At 51.6% G+C, this 24,909-nt stretch overlaps 1 protein-coding gene across 1 annotated transcript in view; it reads right to left on the reverse strand.

Moving 5' to 3' along the window:
• The window catches only part of LOC144248803 (uncharacterized), a 1,234,558-nt gene that overhangs the window by 1,065,193 nt on the left and 144,456 nt on the right, over positions 1–24,909 (reverse strand). The window contains 1 exon segment of the mRNA XM_085565667.1: positions 23,836–23,838. Within this exon segment, the coding sequence (XP_085421793.1) occupies positions 23,836–23,838 (3 nt within the window).

The raw sequence follows: 24,909 nt of genomic DNA on the forward strand, positions 1-24,909 counted from the left end.
GTAGAGAAGCTACCTGTGAAGGTTCGCCATGTAGATGCCCATGTCCCCAGAAGCAGAGCTAATGAAGAGCAGCAAAACAATCAGCAGGTAGATCAGACTGCAAAGTTGGGGTATCAAAGATAGACCTCGATTGGGAACACAAGGGGGAGTTGTTCCTAGCACGATGTGCCCGTGATGCCTCAGGCCATCAGGGCAGAGATGCCACCTACAAGTGGGCATGAGACCGAGGGGTGGATCTAGCCATGGACAGTGTTCCATCACCATCATGTGATCCATGACTGTGAGACCTGTGCTGCCATCACAGGCCAAGCGGGTGAAGCCCCTCTGGTATGGTGGGCGGGGGTCCAAGTACAAGTATGGGGAGGCCTGGCAGATTGACTACATCACACTGCCCCAGACACGCCAAGGCAAGCGCTACGTGCTGACCATGGTAGAAGCCACCACTGGATGGTTGGAAACCGACCCTGTGTCTCATGCTACAGCCCGTAACACCATCCTGGGCCTTGAAAAGCAGGTCCTTTGGAGGCATGGTACCCCTGAGAGGATTGAGTCAGACCATGGGACTCGTTTCAAGAACAGCCTTATCAACACCTGGGCTAGGGAACATGGCATTGAGTGGGTGTACCACATCCCCTACCATGCACCAGCTGCAGGCAAAGTGGAGAGGTACAATGGACTGTTAAAAATCACCTTAAAAGCATTGGGTGGGGGATCTTTCAAAGATTGGGAGCAGCATTTAACAAAGGCCACCTGGTTAGTTAACAGCCGAGGTTCCACCAATCGAGCAGGTCCTGCCCAGTCTGAGCCCCTGAATATAGTAGATGGAGATAAAGTCCCAGTGGCACATGCCAGAGGTTAGTTAGGGAAATCAGTGTGGATCAATTCTGCCTCAAGTAAGAAAAACCCATTTGTGGGATTGTCTTTGCTCAGGGACCAGGTTGTACATGGTGGATAATGCAGAGAGATGGAGCAACACGATGTGTACCTCAGGGAGATCTGATTGTGGGGTGAGACTCATGTGCAAATATCACTGTTTGCTGGGTGTTACTGCCAGTGTCTGTACATGAAAACACACAGACATGAGACAGAAAGAAATGTGTAACTGTTGAAGGTTTGAGTAAGTGAGATGGAAGGAAATGTGTATGAGTAAGTGAAAGATGGAAGTTTTAACTTGATTAAATTTTTACATGATGTTGACAGTATGGAGATAAGGGGTGGAATGTCCTAGGGTGACGTTATGGTGATTGTATCCCCAATCCTGTGTTCTCTTTATGTTTGATATTATGTTCTGTGCTTTCAGAACTGACTCAGAAAGTGAAGGTTTGTTTTGTCTTGTTACCAGCCAGCTCACCTCCCCCCATGATCTGTTCTCTAGAAGAGGCTGGTGCTGGCTGGCTTGGTTTTGCTTTGCTTGCTGGCTTTCCTTTGCTTGCTTTGCTTGCTTGCTTCTGCTTTTGCCTTTACTTTTGCATGTTAGTTAGTTTAGCTAAGCAGTCCAATTTTTTTCCCTGGACTGTTTTTTTTCCTTTCCCTTTCCTGAATATCACTCCAACTTGCTCTGGACTGGGACCCTCTAAACACCGAGGAGCACCGGGAGCCTGCGCTCTGTGATCTGCAGCAGCCATCCCGTGCCCAGAGCAATCCCCAGCGCCCAGACCCGGGCGACCACCCCCAGGAGAGACTTTCTGGATTTGTCATCTCTTCAGAGTGGTGAAAGAGTTTTGTTGTCATCTGATGTTGTTCATCTTTTTAGTGCTGGGAAGGGTTTTGTTTGTTAAATAAACAGGTTCTTTTCAATTTCTGTCCGAGAAAATTCTTCCCGGACCAGGTGGGTGGGGATGGGCTGTAGGGGTTTGTTTTCTGCGGGCTCCTTTCAGAGATTTTATCTAAAATTTGCCCTAAACTAGAACAAGTATTTTTCTGCAAAACTTGTGGCTTGAGAGAGTGGAAAAAAAACCTGTTGTAATCATATTTTGGTTCCAATTACTTTGTGTTGGTATGGAGCAATTACTGGTTATATTGTTTGAATTCATAGTGTCTCTTGGGGTGAAGGCTTGCATGTGTCTCTGGTCCCTAGGGTTTTTTGAGATCTTAATCCCTCTATGGTCCCTATGTTTATTTTTTTATCCAGGAATAGCTCCAGTATTGTCCCTAATACGTAGTTTTTGGAGTAGAAGAGCACTGACCAGAATACCCATCAGGCTGGGCTTGGGTGTCATGGCTTGCAGGGAGTTTATGAAGGTGCTGAAGTCTGTTCCAGGAATGCATGGATCATGGTCATGATTGTGCAGCCAGTTTGTTAGAGGAGTAGCAAGGGATGAGGCTTTTAAACCTTTGCTTTCCTTCTTCTCCTCTGAATCTCTTAGCTCCCTATTAGAGAATGTTCCGTTTCCCCTGACTGTTAAAGAGACCATCTTCCTGGGGTTTAATCTGGTAACTTTCTCTATACAGTCTGCAGTCTCTTTAGAATGAGGGCTGAGATTTCTAGAGGGGCTGAAGAGACGCCTGACCCAGGAGTAGACCCAGGTGTGAGAAATCCCGAGTGGTGTGGGAAATGGGGGAGATGGGAATTGGCACATAGAGGGTTTTCCCACATTCAAATTGATTTTACTGATTTGCCTAAAGTAGGAAGGTATAAACACTTATTGGTGATAATAGATCACTTGACTCACTTTGTAGAGACATTCCTTACCTCCAGGGCAACTACACAAACAGTAGTAAAAATACTATTAGAAGAGATAATCCCCCGCTATGAACTAGCAGAAGTAATAGACTCAGACAGAGGGCCACACTTTGCCTCCAAAATAATTAAAGAAGTAGTTACAATGCTAGGAACAAAGTGGCAATATCATACTCCCTGGCATCCACAAAGCTTGGGTAAAGTGGAAAGTGTAAATGGGAAAATTAAGAAACAACTAACTAAATCGATGTATAAAACACAGTTATCTTGGGTAAAATGTTTACCTTTAGCCTTGTTAAATATAAGAACTCAGCCCAGAACTGATATTGGAATTTCTCCATTTGAAATGCTTTATGGGATGCCTTATGACATGGATTCTCCTATAGATCACCTGAAATGAGTAATCAACAAATTAACCAATATGTCAAGCAACTTATGAAAGCTTGGGAAGGGCTTAGAAGAGCTGAGTTACTAGTGCAAAAACCTCCTTTAGACCTAGCAATCCATAATATAAATCCAGGTGATAAGGTGTTAATAAAAACCTGGAAAGAAACCTCACTGACCCCAAACTGGGAAGCCCCCTATGTTGTTTTACTCACTACAGAAACTGCAGTCAGAACCGCCGAGGAGGGGTGGACCCATGCGAGCCAAATAAAGGGAGCAATTCCTGCTGCTGCCGAAGAGCCCTGGAGAAAAACCAGCCAGCCCGGGGACCTTAAGGTCACATTTAAATGGACTGAATGGACTCAGTAAGAATTGTACCAACCAGCTGGTAGAGTGAGATATTGGACTATGGATATCCCATAACTAATGATTTTAGAGTATATTGTACAAATAAGGATTGTAATTGTTACCCTTTTGTATGCTCTATTTGTAAAATTTGCCAGGAACGGTGGTGGGTCCATAGTTACAGAGGCACTCCTCCTAGGGGTATTTGTAAAGGTGTTATCAGTTAGAAAGAGAACTGACAGAGCCAGTCCTAAGGATTGGAAAAGAGAATGGGACCATACAAAGAGAATCCCAAGAGTGGTGGGAAGTGTTTACTAAGGGGGCCAGACCTGAAAATTGTTGTTTCCACTCCAATGAACCAATTCCCCCAGTTGTTCAAATTATCAAAGGGAATTGCCGGAAAACTTTACCTGGGATTCAGTGTGACTCACCACAAGTGAAGGATAAAAACTGGAAATCATTCAAAAAGAGGCAGCAAAAACAGAGTTTGGGTCCTCTTGAAGAATATCCTTGCTCCGAGAAGATGGTGCGCCTCGTGGCTTGGAGCAACCGAGTCGGCGAGCGAGGCAGAGGGATAAGAAGCGATGGAGGAAAGAGCCCTCAGACTGGGACAATTCAAAGTATTTCAAGAACTGCCTCAAGGATACTGATCTCCCAAGGGTAAAGGTGAGCCCGGCAATAACATGTCAAAACAAACACTGGGAATGGGGAGATAATGATAATCAAACCCTGGGGCAGTTTGGTCTCCACCCTTGCTGGCAAATTCTGTGCATATTAGTTATATCTTGTACCTGGCCTGGTCAAGGGGACTATGCACACCAGCCATTTAATTGGACTCTGACCAAAACAGACCAAGGGAAGTTGTTAAGCATAATGCCACCACTGTAACTCCTGTGTTTTTTTTGTTACTAATGAGGACTTGGTAAACTCTGTGTGGAGATGGAGTAAACCTGATCTCCGGGCTACCTATTGGTGTCCTAGTTCCAATCCTGGGGGGGGGATATTGAAATTATCCTGGGGAATATCTGTGAGTATTAGGGCTGTGAAGACATAGCAACCGCCTAGTCTGTCACCCATCCAGATAAATTTTTAAAGGTCTCATGGTACCCTGAGAGGTGCAAAATTCTGGAGTATGGCACTCAAGGAGAAATTCTGTATAAGGGAGATTGCAGGTCCCGTAATATTGTTGTTACTAAGTTTAACTTTAAAACTTGCATTCTTAATAAATACATAGACATTGTAAAAGGAAGATTAGAGGCAGCTCATCTAACACTTATTAGAGATAGGTAGGAAACATTGCCCAGAGATTCAAAAGTAGATGAAATCCTGGTCTTAAGCTACCAAAAGTTAAAGTGTTTTAATGAACAAATTGGTCAAGAGAAAAAGGAGGGATTGTAATAAATAAAAAGGTCTTTGTTCATCAAAATGAGCATTGAAGGAGATAAGAATCTCAACAGAGTAGGGAATCTCAAGATGTGGGAGGAGAAGGAGAATGGGGGAAAACAGCAAGTATTCTGCTTAAGAATTGTGCAGATGCAACTAGCATAGAAGACTGTGTAGCTAATTATATACAAGTTAACTTTTAGGCCAAGGAAAATGTGCAAGGAAGATGAGGAGCCTTCATCCTTATGACCACCAAGGGCAGAAAAAAGACCCCCTAGCAACCAATTGCACCGGCGAAGAGTACATCGGGAGAAAATACGTCAACCAGAAAAAAAAAAGGGACTATAAAAACAAAAAGGTCAAAGGGGGAAGGTGCGCCGTGGCAGAACAGAGACTCCCCGGCCACCCAGTGCTGTTCTTTTGCTTAATACCACTTGCTTAATAAATTCATGTTAATTGATTTATCTATAATTAGCCTCCCCAATTGAATTTGTCCATAACAAGCCTGACTAAAGAAATGAAAAAAAAAAAATTAAAGTTGGTATATTATTCAACACACATGTGCAGAGCAAGCCCCCGGCTGCTGAGTCTCAGGAGAAGGCTGAGGGAAATGCACCCAATACGTCCCCTCTGCGACTCACTCGGCATCTGGTGAAGAAGTTTGGATGCCTGCAGGGGTTGCTTGTCTCCTCTGGGTGTGCTCTTCCTTCCCTCTGGGAGGGCCTTAATGGAAATTAGTTCCATTTCTCCTGCAGACCAGAGTGGCAGGGAGTCACTGCAGGCTGGTGATACTCTGATACAAGGAAACGGGTGCATACAAACCAGGCTGTGAAAAGCCAGTGTCCATAAGGGAGCCAGAGGAGCCCTGCATCTTTATTTGAATAAAGGGAGAGAGTCCATGGGGACATCTGCTGCTGGGGTTTTCTCTCTCAAAGTTTTGGAGGACACAGCCTCCTTTTAAACTCCTGGCCACATGCTGCCCTCTTCCTTTCCCCACTGGCTGGGGTACCAGGCCAGGGGACTGCAGGGACCTTTGTACCGTCTTTTCCTTTTGCAAGGTATTAGTTCTGGTCTCCATCCAAACTGTAATAGATAGATAATGAGATGATTGGCTCTTGCAATTAAGGGATGAATATTGTGTGTATCTTAAGAGAAGCTTTATTGATGTAGAGTTGTGTTTTTGTGATTTGTTGTTTAGATGTTCTGTGTTCTCCCCACAGTCCCCTTCCCCTCCACTCCCTATTGTTCCCACCTGGAACAGGTGGGCTTTCTAGGACAGGTAGAAAGAAGGCATGTGTGATATTCGCATATCCTTTGAACAGTGAGAGACACAGACTTTCCCAGGAAAATCCTGGGAAAGGCTGTGAGAAAGCTCAGAGAAAGAAAAACAATTATCTTCATTTGCTGCATCTGTTGTTTGGCACATGTGGAATGGAGATTGTTTACCAAAGAGGGATTTCTTCATTGGACTCTGGTGATGGTGTTTTGATTTCATTTGACCAACTGGAGCCACTCTGTGTTGGACTGTCTCTAAGGGTCATGGATTTATCTTCAGTATAGCAGTAGTATAGTTTTTAGTATAGTGTAATATAGGACAGCTTAATAAATCTTTTGTTCAGCCTTCTGCAAACATGAAGTCAATGCACGTCATTCCCTGAGGTGGAGGTCCACCACAATAGGTGTCGACATATACCCCTTGCATGGGAGAGTTAGGAATGGAAACGCTTGTTGCTGGGGGGATGCGATGTGACAACACCTGACCTTCAAATGCAGCTGCAAGAAATAAATTCCACCAATAAAGGGCAAAGAAGGGTTGACTGACAGACTCTGGGAGGGGCCAGGGGTGTCTGATGCATCAGACACCCTCCAGGTATGTGAAAGGTGAAGCATCAATCTTGAAGATGAGGCAGCCACCTGGCAGGCAGCCATGAGGCAGGGGGCCTTCCCAGGCCTGTTCTTCCTTATTAGTCCTTCTCTTATGTTTTTGTAAATGTTTAATAAACATTTTAAAGTTTTTAAATTTGTAGGGAGCTTGGCAGAAGAATAGTTAAATAGCAAGGGACATGAAACTGTAAAATTAGTCAAAGTATGAAGGGCTACGCGACCAATTAGGAGCTTGGCTTTCACAATATGCATGAGCTAATTAGCGAGTATATATAAACTGTGTAATCTGTCACAATAAACTGAGACTTGATGATCATGATATCTTAAGTCTTGTCTCCCGTGGCACCTCGCCAACATAAATTGAGCAGTTGTTTCTCACAAAACCCAGTCCTAAGGTGGGATGGTTGTGTGTCGTGGCTTGACACAGGAAAAGAATTTTCTTGGAAGGAAGAGGTCAGTCCAGTCAGGGGTCAGGTTTGGATACTGACATTTGGGGTGACCAATTGAAGGTGGACACGCCTCTGAGAACACAGAGGGGTTAAAAGCAGAACTCCCAGGAAAACTTGCTCTCTTTGGTTCTGGTCATTGCAGAGTGCAAACCTCCCCTGCCCAGCCATGAGCTGGGTGGGGAAGGGGAAGCCATGTGGCCTGCAGAGGTAGGCCAGGGGGTGAAGGGTCTGGAATTGAGCTGGGCCAGTTCCTGCGGATGGAAGGGTGGAGAACGTCTGAGATGTCTTTGTTCCCCCCCGCCCAGCCTAGAGAAAAAGACATAGAGAGCCTGCAGACACCCAGGAGTTTGCGGGCAGAGGAGAAGGAGGAGGAGGGGGGAAGATGCCCAGCATGGGAGACAGCACAGCGTCCTGAGCTAGAGATTTTAGCCATCTGGGGAGTCTGGGAATTTTAACCCTTTCCTGTGAAATGAAGGCTTTGTGAAATATTGCTCCTCCTCAATTTGAAGAAAAAGAGAGACAGCCAGGGACCTCAGTTATTAGGGAAAGAAGGTTGGGGGAGATGATGGAGTGGCTGTTGGCTGCAGTTTTTTTGTCAGCTATAGACTGAACCAATCCTTCCTCCAAGAGAGACTGCATTTTAGGGGGATGCAATGGTGAGCCAAGAAACTCCACCAGCAACTACCAGTTCAAGGATGAACAGAGGAAAGCAGAGGAGGGTGTGAGGATGCCCTCTGTCTTCAGAGAAGAAGAGAAGGTGATCTCTGTTCTTGGACCCCCAGCCTCAGGGGAAAATGGGGGGAACTGTAGTCCCAAAATGAGACACTGGACTGTTGTTCCTGTTGGTCCTTGGCAAAGCATCCTTAAAGGGGCCCTATAAGCAGTCTCTGTCCATGCACAGTGGTGAGAGCACTGTGACATGGAGAGGAGAGTGTCAGACTGGCTCGGTGTGTTTGGGTGGTGCCATGTGTGACATGGAAACACAAGAGGTGGCAGCTGTGTTTCCTGGGGGTCTATGGTGCTAGGGGGACTCCCCTCTCCCCCAATGGACTCAGTATTGATTTTCTTGAAGGGTGAAGACTTGATTAAGGGTCCAATCGTGTCTCGCTGTGGTTTGTTGGAGGTGGGTGGTGGGAGGAGGAATGTTTTGAAAGATTTTCATTTCAAATTTTGTGTGTGTTTTTTTTCCTCCCTTTTTTTTCCTTTTATAGTAGTAGTAGTAGTAGTGTAATAAAGTTTTCCCCTTGTTATTAAGTTTGGCCTGCTTTGCTCTGTTCTCGATCGAATTTCACAGCATTCAATTGATAGGTTACATTTTCATGGGGGCGCTGGCATTGTGCCAGTGTCAAACCATGACATCGTGTTACTCCTGACAGGAATGGGCTGTTCTGCAGCCTGTGCTTTTCCGTACCCTGCTTTGCTCTTCAGGTGGCAGATGCCTTGGGCAGGTTACTCCAGACACACGAGAGTGCCAGGGTAGGCCCAATCCCTAAAGCTCTCACAGAGCTGTGCTTCACTCCAAATTAGGTAATCATGAAACGGATTTTAAAGACTGTAGCACATCTGCAGATTCAAGGGATAGTAAAGCCAGTGCTGCACTCTGAGAAGTAAGTCCACAGTCTGAGTCGTTGATGACATTGAACTAATTTGCAGCTCATTGTGATGATGATGCTGATAGTATCATAGAACATTTCCTTTTTTTTTCCTCCCCCAAATAAAATGGTGCCATTCAGCTTCTGGAGAAAAGAACTCTCAAAGGTGCAGTTTGGCAGTCATGGAGGCAGAGGTGGGGGAGAGACAGATATGCCCTGGAGGGATTCTCTGGAGGGCTCCAGCATTTAAACAAGCTACTTGGATACATAGACTCGGACATTTTCAATACTATATGGCTGCATTACATGGTTTTCCAAGCCTTACGCTGGCCAGAAAGCTTTTAAAGCCCATGGGAGTTTAGCCTCCATGAGAAAGGCAGTATCAGTTCCTGTGCCAGGTGAGACATAGCGTTCAAAAGCTCAGCTTGTGTCTAGAGAAGCCACCAGCCTAATGTAAGCACGGCCAGAAAGCTTCTCCAGTCCTGCTGAGTGGGTGTGGCAGAGCTGCTGTGTTTTACAGCAGCTCCATGGCAGAGCAGCAGCTGCAGGAGAGGCCTCAGGACAGCCCTGGGGGGAGCGGGGCGGATGGAAGCTGAGCAAAGCCCCTGCTCTATGACACAGGCAGAAGCAAACAAAGATGGTGACTTGTAGAGATTCCTGCTGTGCTCAAAGTTTGCCTCTGAAGACTGAGAGGTGAGCTTGTCCGGAATCCCAGAAAACATCAGGGAAAAGGTTTTAGGTTAGTTGTTGTGATTAGGCACAATGTCCAGTGAGAAAAGAGCCTCTAAAGCAGGCTGTGAGTCATAGGGTGTCTTAGTTTTTAGTAGAGCATAGATTACCAATTAAATACAATTTTAATTTTTATTCTAGAAGTGTAAAAATATTCTAAGTTTTTCTGAATTCTAAAACTACTTTGAAAAATATAGAACTGTTGTGGGAAAAGGGACAAAATATTTGGAGAATTATCTATGAAAAATATTCATAAATCTTGCAAAATGAAAAATAAATGCAGTAGCTGCTGGTCTCAGGAGCCCAAAGCCCAGCTGCTGCCTGCCCAGCACTGGCTGTGCCCAGACAAGCAGCTCCACCAGTGCTTGTGGTAGCAGCCAGGGACCAGAGCTGAAGCACAAAGATGCTGGTGGAGTCAGGCCCTGCCCTGGCAGGAGGGCTGCACCTCCTGTCCTGGCTGGACACAAGGGCCAGCACCTTTGGGGACAGAGGGTTCTGTTATAGGTGGCAGCAGCATGTCCCCAGCAGTAAGTGGGTGATGCAGCTCTGGAAGGGCTGTTGGAAACTGGCTTGGGGACGGCTGATGACAGGCACAGGTCACCGTGACTGAAGTCTTTGTCTGGTCTTGTGAAGCTGCAGAGGCGCTGCTGTGGAGAGAGCAGTGGCTGAGGCCCCAGCTGCCAGTGGCACACAGGGACCCTCTTGCACAGCAGGGCCCAGAGCTGGCAAGGCTCCCCAGCACGGCTGGAGCGGCTGGCACACCTTGGCCCAGCTGCACAGCTGCCCCTCGAGGCCCCGGCGAGCAGGGGACGGCTCTGGGCAGCTCCCTGGCCAGGAGCAGCCCCCAAGCGCCTCTGCCTTTCAGGGGCCATCTCGTCCCCGCTCTTTCTCCTGCCCACCTTGCTGTGCCTCTGCCCTGTGCCCCTGGGGCTGCTCTTGGCCAGGCAGCCCCAGGGGGAGCCAGCACTGGCTGCAGCCCCAGCGGCCCCCCAGGACAAGGCCCAGCAATGAAGAGGCCAAGGAAAGCACTGGGCAGCAGCAGAACCCTCAGCAGAGTGCTTTGGACAGCCATGGACTGCCCACAGCTCCACTGCAGCTCACTGTAAATGTTTCCCATCTACATTAGACTTTTAAAATAAACTGTTTGAGGGAAAGATGATGAAAACACTCACCGTTTTCTCTTCCAGTAACACCAGATTCCAACACAGGACAACATGAAGATAAGCTCCAAAAAAAGCAGACCTGCAATTAACTGTAGCACACAGTGTGTTTCCCAATAGCAACCACTTCTGAGGCTGTTCTGGGCATCGGGAACAGGTGTTGTGGGGCCGGCTGCATCTGTGGGAGCAATGGGGAGCGTGAGCCCGCGCTGTGCTGCACTGCTGAGCTGGCAGCACGGTGGATACGGCCAGGACGTTCTCTGTTTGCCCAGAGCTGGGGCCTGCAGGCACCTTGCCGCCCCTTGGCACAGGCTGTGCCTCCCAACACAGCCCAGCAGGCCGGGAGGAGAGCCCGGGGCCAGCGCAGCTGCTTGGGCCGTGGCTGCTTGGAGGGACAGGGGCCAAACCCATCCCTGAGCAGCCCCTGCCAGCCCTGGCCCTCCCTGCCCTGGGACAGCTCCCCCAGCCCCAGGGGACAGAGCCAGGCCCTTTCAGGACCCAGTGCAGCCCCTGCCCAGCCGGGAGCCAGGGCTGGCTCTGGCCCTGGGCTCGCAGCAGGGCTCCTGCTCGGGGCTGCTCCTGTGCCTGGGGCCTCTCGGCACTCAGGGCGGCTGCGGGAGCAGCTGCAGCGGGAGGGACGTTGGTGCAGAGTCCCAATTCCCCGGGGCTGCCAACGAGCTCCAGAGGCCCGGAAGCCCAGGCGCCTCCAGCTTTGGCTGCTGCCGGGCCGTGCAAGGGCAGGGCCTGGGGGAAGAGCTGCTGCCACACAGCCCCGCCGAGGGCTGAGCCCGGATGAGCCCGGCACTGCAATCACCTCCTGTGCCTGTGCCCATGCCTGGCATCGCCTTCCTTCCTTCAGGACATGCTGCCTTCCATAGAGCATCTCTGTCCATCCCTTGAGAAAGGAAGAGGCACAGGTGAATCAGATGGAACCATTACACATCAGGGGGCTGGAAACTTCCGGAGGCAATCCTTGTCAAAGACATGGATAAGGATCAGGAAAAGGCCCAGGCTCTTGGGGCTGTGACAGGGCTCTGTCTTTTCCAAACCACCACCCCTCCTGATCTTCTGGGGACTGGGAAATTGGAGGGGACATCAGGGTGTGTATGGCCCGTGGTGAAATTTGGGCTCCCTGTCAGCTGGTGCCAAATGCCTTCCTGCAGAGGCTGGGGAAAAGCTGCAGCCAGGCCAGCCTGGGAAACAGCCCTGCAGGGCATGAGAGCAGCAGTGGGGCAGTGAGGCTGCCATGGATCCCTTCCCGCTGTGCCGGCCACAGCCTGTCCAGATGTGCAGGGAAAGCCCCCGGCTGCTGAGTCCCAGGGGAAGGCTGAGGAAATGCACCCACCTTGTCCTGCCTGCAGAATTTCCTTCAGCATTTGCTGCATGTTTTTGGCTGGCTCATGGGGATTCTTGCGTCCTGTAGCTTTGTTCTTTCCTGTTGGAGGACCTTAGAGCAAAACAATGCCATTTCCCAGGAAGGGATCCCACAAAACCCATGCTCAGCCTGTGGGATCAGCAGGGATACACTACTCACCCCTGCGATAGGAGCTGGGCTTGTGAGCAACATCCACCAAAGGAGCTGGGAAAGTCCTCCCTGCAGCCACACCTGTAACTCAACAGCCACAGAAGCTTCTGTCATCTCTGCAGATCTGCACGGGCAGCACTGAGCCGCAGGAGCAGTGAGGGGATGGCCCAGGGCAAGGGCACACACGTGCGTGATTCTGTCCTGGCACCTGCAGCGATGCCCCCCTGGCCGAGCTCTGGGCTCTGAGCTGGCAGCTCTCACAGAGGGAAAGGCCTTGACCTACCCTCAGCATCTCCTGGAGGCTCAATCCTGAACGTAGGTTGGGAAGCCAGATCACTTTTGCTAGCAGAGTTATCTGCAAAGAAAGGCAGGACAGAACATCTCCTGTGACACTGTAGGAGATCCTCAGGTTGCAGCCAAGGCTCAGCCCCAGGGTCCAGCCCTGGGCTCGGCCCCTTCCCTCTCTGCTCTTCTCTGTGGCTGCACAGAGCACACAGAAGGACACTCTGGCATTGCACACAGGAAGAAAACTGACAGCTAAATGCTCCTTCCTCCCACTGACAGTGATCCTGTGGGATCACTCAGGGTTTGAGAAGGGAGCAGGCTGATTTTCCTAAATCCATCTAAATTGAGATGGTCTTAAGGGAAAGGGCAAATGTATGAGCTTTTGCCACCTTGTTGCTGCCTATTCTGTCAGAAAAGGTACATCAAGAATTTACCTCCGGCATTTCCCAAGAGTCTCAAGCCGTAATCCAGCAGGCCTTCCAGATAATCAATGGTCTGTTCCCAATCTAGAAGGGAGCAAAGATCAGAACCATTTCCATGGTGTGCTGGGATCCCCTTCTGCCTCAGGGGGTTGGGGAAGGTCATGGGAGCCTGATGTGAAAGGAGAAGGCCGATGTTGCACAGGGGCCTGGGGAGCTCTGGGCTGGCTCCAGTCAATCCCCATCCCACTTTGCAGGCCCTGTGCAACATCCCTGGAGAGGAAATGGAGCAGCACGGGGCCCATGGGGATTCTTTCACTTGCACAAAGGAAACTCTCTTTAATCCCTGGGGAAAACTGCAGCAGGCAGTGCTGCAAATATCCCTTCCTAACTCCCTCCCTCCCTCCCTCCTGTCCTACCAACTGCCCATCGTCCTTCTGCTGGAACAGCTCCCCTGCCACAATGGGAGATAGCAGAGCTTTTACAGGACACCCTGGAGCCTTGCTCTCCCCCTCTGCCCTTTCCCCACCAGGTTTTGGGACGTGTCTCCCATGGAGGGACCCCAGCAGGACTGCTCAGTACCCAAGTACCCTCAGCATAATAATTGCTCTGGGCTGTGCCGGCCCTGTCTGAGCTGTGCCCGCACTGCCAAGCAGCAGAGAGGGCAGCTCAAGGCTCAGCAGGGCGCAGGCCCAGAGGCACAGCAATTACCTCCTGTGACTGTGCCTGGCATTGCCTCCCTTCCTGCAGCAGAGACTGCCAATGAGCCACTGCTTCCTCTGGGAAATGCCTCCTTCAGACCAGCTTCTACATCCACTTCTGGAGAAAAGAAAAGGCACAGGCGGGGCTGTTCCGCATAGTGGAGGTGGCATCTTCAGGAGGCAATACTTGTCAAAGGCAAGCATGGTTAAGGATCAGGAAATCCCTATAAAATTTCTGGGTAGGCTACGATCCACTCCCTCTTCCAAACTGCCACCTCTCCTAATCTGCCTTGAGACTTGGAAATTGCAGAAGATCTCAGGGTGGGCATGGGCTGTGGCGGAATTTGGGCACCCTGTCAGCTGGTGCCAAATGCCTTCCTGCAGAGGCTGGGGAGAAGCTGCAGCCAGGCCAGGCTGGGAAACAGCCCTGCAGGCCGTGAGAGCAGCAGCAGGGCAGTGAGGCTGCCATGGATCCCTTCCCACTGTGCCGGGCACGGCCTGCCCAGACGTGCAGGGAAAGGCCCCAGCTGCTGAGTCCCAGGGGAAGGCTGAGGAGATGCACCCACCTTGTCCTGCCTGCAGAATTTCCTTCAGCATTTGCTGTATGTTTTTGGATGGCTCATGGGGTTTCTTGCGTCCTGTAGCTTTGTTCTTTCCTGTTGGAGGACCTTAGAGCAAAACAATGCCACTTGCCAGGAATGGATCCCACAAAATCTGTTCTCAGCCTGTGGGGTCAGCAGGGACACACTACTCACCCCTGCGGTGGGAGCCAGGCTTGCAGGCAGTAACCAGCAAAGGAGATGGAGAAGTTCTCCCTGCAGCCACACCTGTAACTCAACAGCCACAGAAGCTTCTGTCATCTCTGCAGATCTGCACGGGCAGCACTGAGCCGCAGGAGCAGTGAGGGGATGGCCCAGGGCGAGGGCACACACGTGCGTGATTCTGTCCTGGCACCTGCAGCGATGCCCCCCTGGCCAAGCTTTGGGCTCTGAGCTGGCAGCTCTCCCAGAGGGATAGGACTTGACCTACCCTCAGCATCTCCCAGAGGCTCAGTGATGGGGATGGGTTGGGAAGCTGCACCATCTTCACCAACAGGGTTATCTGCAAAGAAAGGCAGGACAGAACATCTCCTGTGATGACACTGTAGGAGATCCTCAGGCTGCACCCAAGGCTCAGCCCCGGGGCACAGCCCTGGGCCCGGCCCCTTCCCTCTCTGGTCTTCTCTGTGGCTGCACAGAGCACACGGAAGGACACTCTGGCATTGCACATGGGAGGAAGATGGACAGCTAAATTCTCCTTCCTCCCACTGACAGTGACCCTGTGGGATGACTCAGGGCTCCAGAAAGGGAGCAGTGCAAGGTTTTCAGAATCCTTCAACCCTGACTTAACCTTAATGAAAATGGAAGATGAGTGACTCCTTGCCACACTGATACTGATTATGCTGTCAGGAAAAAGGGAAATGCAGAACTTACCTCCAGCATTCTCCAAGATATTTAAAGTGTCATTCACTAGCACTTGCAAATCATTCAAGTCGCGATCCAAATCTAGAGGGAAGCAGAGACCAGACCCATTTCCATTGTGCTGGGATCCCCTTTTGCCTCCGGGAACTGGGCACTGCAAGGGGATCAATAAGGCTGTGGAAGCCAGGTGGCAATGGGCAAGGCCAAAGATGCACAGGGGCCTGGGGAGCTCTGGGCTGGCTCCTGGTCACTCTCCACACTCTTTCCCTGCCCTGTGTAACATCCCTGGAGAGGAAAGAGGGGCTGCCCAGGGCCCACGGTGGCTCTCTCCCTTTCACAGAGGAAAGCCTCCCGAAAGCCCATGGGAAAACCATCCCCAGCGCTTCCCGGGGAGCAGGGAGCTCTGTCCCGGGAAAGGGGAGCCAGGTGCCGGCTCACCTATTCCCCCCGCTTTTAGCGGAGCAGCCTGGGCAGCCCTGGCAGGCAGGGCCACGGCCAGGAGCAGCAGGAGGAGGAGGCGCAGAGCAAGGGCCATGGTGCCTTGCCCTGTGCCAGTCCCGCCGCTCTCGCTGCCACCACTGTCCTGACACCGCTGTCCCAATGTCAGCACCGCTGCTGCCACCGCCGCTGCTGCCGCAGCAGTTGTGCTCCAGGACTGCCTGCTCGGGCCTTGTGGTGCTGTGCAGCCACGGGGCTCTGGGACCTCTGTGACCCAGAGCCTGCTGTGACCTCAGCCTGCTGTGACCCAGAGCCCTCTGTGACCTCAGCCTGCTGTGACCCAGAGCCCTCTGTGACCTCAGCCTGCTGTGACCCCAGAGCCTGCTGTGAGCTCATGGCCTTAGCGGTACCCCCAGAGTGTACCCCTTTAGTACAAATGGAGTGCCCTGACTGTATATGTTTTGCTTCATCCAAGGGCCATTGCTCAGAGAAACCTTCAGGGACACAGGGTCTTGTCTGGGTGGAGGCAGCATCTGCAGAGCAACAAGCTGGTATTGCACCTGTGACAGCGACATCAGGCATGGGCATGGAGATGGGAAATGTCAGGCAGATATGTCCCTGACTGAGTTGTTTGGCCGTTCTTGGAGTTCTTTGCCCCATTCAGAGAGGCAGCTGCTGAGAGAGGAGGTAGCTGAGGTCCCACTTGCAGCTGGGACACTGTCCTGGGGTAACTTTATGATGCTTGTATGCCCATTTGTCAGTTCAGCCCAGGAATTAGTTTTGCACATTTAGGACTGGTTCCAAGAGCGAAGGGGCAGAGGGTGAGTAGAAGTGTGGAGTTTGTTGTCAGAAACTGCACTTGCTCCCCCACATCCTTGTGTGGGACTCAGATTCAGTCAAGGAGAGAAACGAGTTTCTAGCCTGGCAGAAGCCTGGGAAAGTTCTGGAGAAGAATGTAAATAATTCTTTATCTCTCTTGTTTTTCACATTGTTTATAGTTAAATTCTATCACTGTGCGTCAAGCACTTTCCACCAATGCTGTGCCTTGTTTTCACTTCAGAACCAATGAAGTTGGTCCTCACGAAGCTCTGTAAAAAAGAGCAGTGTATTTTGAATAAATCAGAGTTTTACTCTCACAGCCTTCTGAGTCAGAGTCCCTTCATTGTCGTGCTGCCTCGACAGCAACATCCTTCTCCTGGACTGTGCTGTCAGTGGACAGACAAGACAGCAAGATAGAGCTCTCCTTTACTTTTTAGCTAGTATTTAGCTAACTGAGGCAGGGACTTTCTCTGGACTGTGGTTTTCATTTTTCCTTGGAACTATTTAAACCTGCTCTGGACTGAACACCCAGAAGAGCCCCAGCAGCTCACACCTGTGGCCCACCAAGCTGGGCCTGGGCTGCGGCATTTCCAGGGCCAGAGGGACTGATAACAGAATGAGTTTGCAGAGGTACTGCCCACAGAGGGGACTTTCTGACTTTATCATTTCTTCTAAGCGGTGAGAGGTTTTATTGTGTAATAATGTTGGTTTGTTTTTTTTGTTTGTTTGTTTGTGGTGTTTTTTTTGTTTTTTTTTCTTTTTTTTTTCTGATGGTGAATACTTTGCCTGTTAAATATATAGAGGTTTGTTCCACTTTTCTCCAAAAAAATCTTTTTTCCCAAACTAGCTGGAGGCAGGACTTCTGTTTTCTAGGGAACCCCTTTCGAGGCCATCTACCAAATTTGCCCTAAACCAAGATAAAAAGAGGAGACCTACCTGCACAGCAAGAGATTCCCACTGTGCTCAAAGTTTGCCTCTGAAGACTAAGAGGTAAACTTGTCAGAAATCCTGGAAAAAATCAGGGAATAGGTTTTACATTAGTTGTTGTGGCTAGGTACAAATTTGCAGTGGGAAAAGAGCCTCTCCAGCAGACTAGGCACCCTGGGATGTCTTAGTTCTCCCCAGAGTAAAGATTACCAATTAAATGCAATTGCACTTTTTATTCTAGAAGTGTAAAAATGCTCTAAGTTTTTCTAAATTTTAAATCTACTTTGAAAAATCCTAAACTATGGAAGTGGAAAAAGGGATTTTCTTTCTAAAATAAAAAATATAAAGGTTTAAAAAAACTTGTAATTTCTAAAAATGAAAACCAAAGGCAAAACGTGGTGTCTCAGGAGCCCAAAGCCCAGCTGCTGCCTGCCCAGTACTGGCTGTGCCCAGACAAGCAGCTCCGCCAGTGCTGGTGGTAGCACCCAGGGGCCAGAGCTGAAGCCCAAAGATGCTGCTGGAGTCAGAGCATACACTGGCAGGAGGGCTGCACCTCCTGTCCTGGCTGGACACCAGGGTCAGCACCTTTGGGGACAGAGGGTTCTGTTATGGGTGGTGGCAGCATGTCCCCATCAGTAAGTGGGTATTGCAGCTGTGGAAGAAATGTTGCAAACTGGCTTGGGGATGGCTGATAACAGGCGCAGGTCACCGTGACTGAAGTCTTCGTCTGGTCTTGTGAAGCTGCAGAGGCGCTGCTGTGGAGAGAGCAGTGGCTGAGGCCCCCAGTTGCCGGTGGCACACAGGGACCCTCTTGCCCAGGAGGGCCCAGAGCTGGCAAGGCTCCCCAGCACGGCTGGAGCGGCTGGCACACTTTGGCCCAGCTGCACAGCTGCCCCTCGAGGCCCCGGCGAGCAGGGGACGGCTCTGGGCAGGCTCCCTGGCCAGGAGCGGGCCCCAGAGCGCCTCTGCCTTTCAGGGGCCATTTCGTCCCCGCTCTTTCTCCTGCCCACCTTGCTGTGCCTCTTCCCTGTGCCCCTGGGGCTGCTCTTGGCCAGGCAGCCTCAGGGGGAGCCAGCACTGGCTGCAGCCCCCCAGGACAAGGCCCAGCAATGAAGAGGCCAAGGAAAGCACTGGGCAGCAGCAGAACCCTCAGCAGAGTGCTTTGGACAGCCATGGACTGCCCACAGCTCCACTGCAGCCTCTCTGGACATGTTTGCCCCTCAGGCACCCCTGCCCAGCCGGGAGCCAGGGCTGGCTCTGGCCCTGGGCTGGCAGCAGGGCTCCTGCTCGGGGCTGCTCCTGTGCCTGGGGCCTCTGGGCACTCAGGGCCGGCTGTGGGAGCAGCTGCAGCGGGAGGGACGTTGGTGCAGAGTCCCGATTCCCCGGGGCTGCCAACGAGCTCCAGAGCCCTGGAAGCCGAGGCACCTCCAGCTTTGGCTGCTGCCGGGCCGTGCAAGGGCAGGGCCTGGGGGAAGAGCTGCTGCCACACAGCCCCGCCGAGGGCTGAGCCCGGCTGAGCCCGGCACTGCAATCACCTCCTGTGCCTGTGCCCGTGCCTGGCATCGCCTTCCTTCCTGCAGCAGAGGCTGCCAGGGAGCCATTCCTTCCTCTAGGGAAGCAACAGTGGGGCAATGACGCTGCCATGGAGGAATGAGGCTGCTATGGGCCCTTTCCCACTGTGCTGGGCTTGGCATGTCCAGATGTCACTGGAACCTCAAGATAAAAAAAGCCCTCTGTCAACATTTTATTGTCAGAGAATCAAGGCAGTTATTCTGGCCACGATGTTGTTCTTGCCACCATGTGTTGCATTGCTCTCGGTCTATGCTTTTTCCCTTTCCAGGGACCCCTGTGACTGGGATCTGATAGTTTGGTCCCCTCCTTCCTGCCCCAACGGGGTTGGCAAAGGGCCAAAGGGCCTTCCCTGTTCTGAGCTAGATGAGGCCTTGTCCCTTCCTGGTCCTCTCTCTTTTCCCCTTCATCTCATGGAATAAACAGCTTGGACAACCACAGCAGGGGAATTGAAGCCTCTTTGGAATCTTTGCCCAACTCCTGACGCGCCTTCCCTCAAGGCCCCCGTATATCTGGGCCAGCCTGGTGATACGGGGGCTGTGAGGGATAGGCGCATCAAGAATGTACAACAGAAATTATTTCAATTACACATAGCATGGGTAGGCTGAGAAAATCATCCCATGACACCTGAGTTTTACAAGATTTTGCCCAAACCTTTTACAGTCCAAAACCAACAGAAGGCCATTTGTTTAATGTTCATTGGTCTCCATTTGCAAAGTTCTTAGTATTTGTTTTCCCACTGGACCTGGATTTCTTCACCTCTGATGTTAATAAAGGCCATACTCCTTGATTTCCTTCTCAGGCTTTTCCAGTCCAGGTGTCTCCAACTATGCCAGGGGGCAGTGTCTGGGGTTGACGTTCCTTGCTGTTTGCGGATGATGGTCGTAGATTTTTCTCGATGGTCATGATATTTTTGGGTACCTTTTGGGTTATTCCCAGTTTATTGAGATGTTAAGCTCATTTCCCTTGAGTGGTGTAACATCCCTTTAAAAACCCATTGGAAATCCTTTCCCCAAGGCAAAGGCAAACCAAGCCTGACTAGGGAAATGAAAAAAAATTAAACTTTGTGTATTATCCAACACACATGTGCAGAGCAAGCCCCCGGCTGCTGAGTCTCAGGAGAAGGCTGAGGGAAATGCACCCACTACGTCCCCTCTGCGACTCACTCGGCATCTGGTGCAGAAGTTTGGATGCCTGCAGGGGTTGCTTGTCTCCTCTGGGTGTGCTCTTCCTTCCCTCTGGGAGGGCCTTAATGGAAATTAGTTCCATTTCTCCTGCAGACCAGAGTGGCAGGGAGTCCCTGCAGGCTGGTGATACTCTGATACAAGGAAACGGGTGTGCATACAAACCAGGCTGAGAAAAGCCAGTGTCCATAAGGGAGCCAGAGGAGCCCTGCATCTTTATTTGAATAAAGGGAGAGAGTCCATGGGGACATCTGCTGCTGGGGTTTTCTCTCTCAAAGTTTTGGAGGACACAGCCTCCTTTTAAACTCCTGGCCACATGCTGCCCTCTTCCTTTCCCCACTGGCTGGGGTACCAGGCCAGGGGACCGCAGGGACCTTTGTACCCTCTTTTCCTTTTGCAAGGTATTAGTTCTGGTCTCCATCCAAACTGTAATAGATAGATAATGAGATGATTGGCTCTTGCAATTAAGGGATGAATATTGTGTGTATCTTAAGAGAAGCTTTATTGATGCAGAGTTATGTTATTGTGATTTGTTGTTTAGATGTTCTCTGTTCTCCCCACAGTCCCCTTTCCCCTTTTATAAATGAAAATTAGTCCAGCCAAATTAAAAATTAAATAATATAAAATTTATTTAGGAATGAATTCTCTCTGAGCCAGCCACAAGGAAAAGGACAGCGCTGAGCCCGGGTTCGGCGCTGGGTGCGTGACAGGAAGGAGCCTCTCGGCAGAGGTTCCCCTGGACACACACACCACCCTCCTGGACCCGCCAGTTCTTTATAGGAAATTTTCTGCCCGAGGCCAGGATTTTAGTCATCTGCCTTTTCTTTCTATTCAGAGTCACACATAGTCATAAAGTTCTTTTCTCTGAGCTGGGGTCGAACAATCCAGGTCCAGGTGTGGACAGTTTTTCCTGATGAGGTTATGGGAACCATGGCATTCAGATGTATCAGCCCGGAGGACTCCAGCGATCCCAATCTTGGGTCGCTACCAGCATGATCAGCTCCCAGGTGTTCCAGAATCGCCTTTTGGGACAGCCCATCTCCAGACCAGCCACATGTATTGGATTGTAAATGAGGCATTGGCCAAAAAACCCGGCTCTGGTGTAACTGAGTATGTGGAGGGCGGCAGCTCACAGTGCTGGTGTGTATATTTTGTAATAACTAAATATTTTGTGGAACTCTGGAATTTTGGGCATTTTATTGGAATTTTTGGGAAATTTAATGGCATTCTTTTGGGATTTGGTTTTTGGTTTTGGTTTTTTGGTTTTTTTTTTTTTTTTGTGGTGGGATTTTGGGGGATTTTGTGGGGTTTTTGGGAGTTGCAAGGATTTCTTTGGGTGTTGGGGGGATTTTCTTGTGGTTTTGAGTACATTTTTGGGGGGGATTTGTGGGGTTTATTTGGGATTTTGTGGGCTTTTATTGGAATTCTGGGGTGTTCTAATGAGGTTTTTGTGAGATTTAATTGGGATTTTGTGAGTTTTATTGGGACTTTCAGGGGTTTAAAGGAGATTTTGGTGCCTCTCAGCCCTTCCCCACACCCTGGGACAACTGCAAAGTCCCCCCAAAATTCTTCTTAAACACCCCAAAATCCCAATAAAACTCTTCAAAACCACAAAGAATCCAACAAAATCCCAGTGAAACCCACCACAATTCAAAAAAACTCTCAAAAACTTCAATAAAGCCTCCAAAAAACATCCCCAAATCCCTAAAAAAAATCCCTCAAAATCCAATGTCCCCAAAGCCACAAAACCCCGAAAAATCCTGTAACTGCCACAAAACCCAGTAATTCTCTCCAAAAACCCAATAATTCTCCCTAAACTCCCAACAAAATCCTCCAAAGCCCAAAAACGCCATCAAAATCCCCCCAACCCCCCCCCAGAGCCCACCAGACTCACTGGGGGCTGTCCTGGGTCAGGGGCACCGCCCAGTGGAACAGGAGCCACTTCAGGGGCCCTCGGAGCTTTTTGGGGAGGGGGCACCATGGGAGACCCCCAAAATCGGGGCAGGGGGAACCCCTGTTGTGCTCCTCCCCCAAACCCCCAGACCCTGGCTCAGGCTGGGCCTGGGACCCCCCGGGACCCCCAAATCTCCCCAGGACCCCCTCCAGGAACTCAAAACCCCCCCAGAGACCCCCAAGGTTGGCCCAGGACCCCCTGAGAGCCCCCAGACCCCAATCGAGCCCAGGATGTCCCCTGAGACCCCCCCAGACCCTTCCCAAGACCCCACCCAGGACCCTTCCAGGACCCCCCCAGACCCCTCCCGAAACCTCTGCGGACCCACCCCAGACCTCATAAGACCCCCCCCAAGACCCCTCCCCCAGGATCCCCAAGACCCCTCCCAAAACCCCTCCAGGACCCCCCAGACCTGTCCCAAAACTCCCCCCGGATCCCTCCCCAAAGGCCCCGATCCCCCCAGCCCCTCCCCAGCCCCAGCCCCAGCCCCTGTGCGGACCCCCCTCCCCAGCGGCGCCGCCCCAGCCGCTCCCGCAGCTCCCGCCTCTCCCAGCGCCTCCCCCGCTCTGGCAGCGCCGCCCGCAGGGCCCGCCCGAGCCGCTCCCGGCTCCTCTGATTGGCTGCCGCGGCGCGGGGAGGCGGGCGCTGCTGAGGGGATCCGCGCGCTGATTGGTCAATTCGGCACGGGGCGCGCCGCTATTGGCTGGGGAGCCCGCGCGCGCGGCGGAGGCGGGAAACTGTGAGGGGAGCGCGGCTGAGGAGGAGCTGAGGGGGGGCCGGGGGGAGCTGGGGGGGTTTGGGGCGGGTCTGGGGAGAAATTGGGGATTTTGGGGGGGATTGACGGGAAATAGGGAGTGTGCGGTGGGTTTGGGGGGAATGAGGGGGTCTGAGGGGGCTTTGGTGGGTCTGAGGGGGTTTAGGGAGCTTAGGGGGGAGCTTGAGAGCGTCTGGAGCGTTCTCAGGTGGGTTTAGGAAGATCTGAGGGGCATTGGAGGATCTGAGGGGATTTTGGGGGGGTTGTAAGAGGAATTGGGGGGTTCTGAGGGGATCTGAGGGAATTTGGGGGGGTCTGAGGGGATTTCATAGGGTTTAGGTAGGATTCAGGGGTGTAAGGGGGATTTGGGGGGGTCCAATAGGATTTGGGCGGTCTCAGGTGGGTCTGGGGTCAATTTTGGGGTAAAGTGGGGGATCTGAGGGTACCTGGGGGGTTTAGGTGGGTCTGGGTGGATTTGGGGCTCTGGGGGCACCTAAAGGGGTGCCAGGGGGTGAAGGGGTCGCAGCCCCCCAGACGCCCCCTGAAGCCCCCCTGTCCCCACAGAGGGGTCCCGGCCCTGGCGGTGCAGGACCCCCGGCCCCAGCCCAGCATCTCCATCAACCACCTGAACCGGGACACCAAGGAGGACGGGGATGGCTGGGGGGTCCTGGGGGCTCTGAGAGTGTCCGTGCCTGTCCCCAGGGGCTCAGGCTGTCCCCTGGGTGTCCCCGAGCTGGAGAAGTCCCTCTGCGCCGTTTCCTCGCCGTTTGGGCAGATTTTGGACATTTTGGTGCGGCGCAGTCTCGGCCTGCGGGGCCAGGCCTTCCTCACCTTCAGGGAGATGAGCAGCGCCACCAACGCCCTGCGCTCCCTGCAGGGCTTCCCCTCCTGCGGCCAACCCGTGGGGAGACAGCGACTGGGGGAGTTCTGGCACTGGGGAAAGAACTGCAATGCTGGGGAAAAACCGCCAAACTCTGGCCTCAGCTATCCCCAAAATCCAGCTTGGAATCCCTCCAAATGCACCCTGGGCAGCCCAGAGCTTCCCCTTCTATGACAAGCCCATGGTGAGACAGAAATGCTGGGGGAAAATCCTGGAATCCTGGGAAAAAACCCCAAATCCTGAGGGAAAAAAACCAAACCCAACCAGGATTCCCCCCAAAATCCCATCAAGAATCCCTGAAGTCAAATTGGAAACACCCCCTAAATCCAACCAGGAACCTCCTAAAGCTTCCCCTTCTATGACAAGTCCATGGTGAGATCCAAATCCCTGCGAAAATCCTGACATTTTGGGGAAAAAATCCTGAAATTCTGGGAGAAATTCTGAATTCCTGGAGGAAAAACTCAAAATGTAGCCTCAAATATCCCCATAATCCAACCAGGAGCCCCCCAAAGCTTCCCCTTCTACCACAAGCCCATGGTGAGAGAGAAATCAGAGTAGAAGTCCTGCAATTTTGGGAACAATTCTGAAATCCTGGGGAAAACTCCAAAATCCTTGGGAAAAAACCCAAATCCAGCCTCAATTATCCCTAAAATCCACCCTAAAACTCCCCAGAGCTTCCCCTTCTGGGATAAACCCGTGGTAACAGCAGGATCTTCAGAAAAATACCCAAATTTTGGGAACAATCCTGAAATTCTGGGAAAAAAAGCACAAAATTCAATTGGGAACCCACCCAAAATCCTGTGGGAAGCACCCAAATCCAGCCAGGAACCCCCCAGAATTCACCCTGAATCTCCCAAGCCTTCCCCTTCTACCCCACAGTAAGATCCAAATCCAGGGGAAAATCCACAGATCCTTGGGAAAACAGGAAATGTTGGGAAAAAGCCTGAAATCCAGGGAAGAAACAGAAATCCACCCCCAATCCCCTGGGAAGGACCCCAGACCCCTGTTGGAACCTCCAAAATTGCTCTAAATTCCCCCAAAATCCTGCTGAAATTCCCCAAATTCCTTCTAGGACTTGCCAAAATCCCTCAAAAACGTCCCTGATTGCTCTTGGAACTGCCCCAGATCCCTTCTGGAGCCTCCCCATATCCCTCAGAACTCTTGAAAATCCCGAGCCGTCCCCAGCTCCCCCCGGACTGATCCCAAATCCCCCCGGAGCCAGCCCAGGTCCCCTCTGGAAGCTCCCCGAGTCCCTCGGGAAGCCGCAGATCCCGGGAGCCGCCGGGCAGCGCCGGGAAAGCCCAAAGCCCCGCGGCAGTGCCGCATCCCGGCCGGAGCTGCCCCGGGAGCCCCGCGGGGCCGGGGCCGGGGCCGGGATGCGCCGTCCCAGC

Source organism: Lonchura striata, chromosome 36 (genome assembly GCF_050655825.1).
Source record: "Lonchura striata isolate lonStrDom1 chromosome 36, ASM5065582v1, whole genome shotgun sequence".
NCBI lineage: Eukaryota > Metazoa > Chordata > Aves > Passeriformes > Estrildidae > Lonchura > Lonchura striata.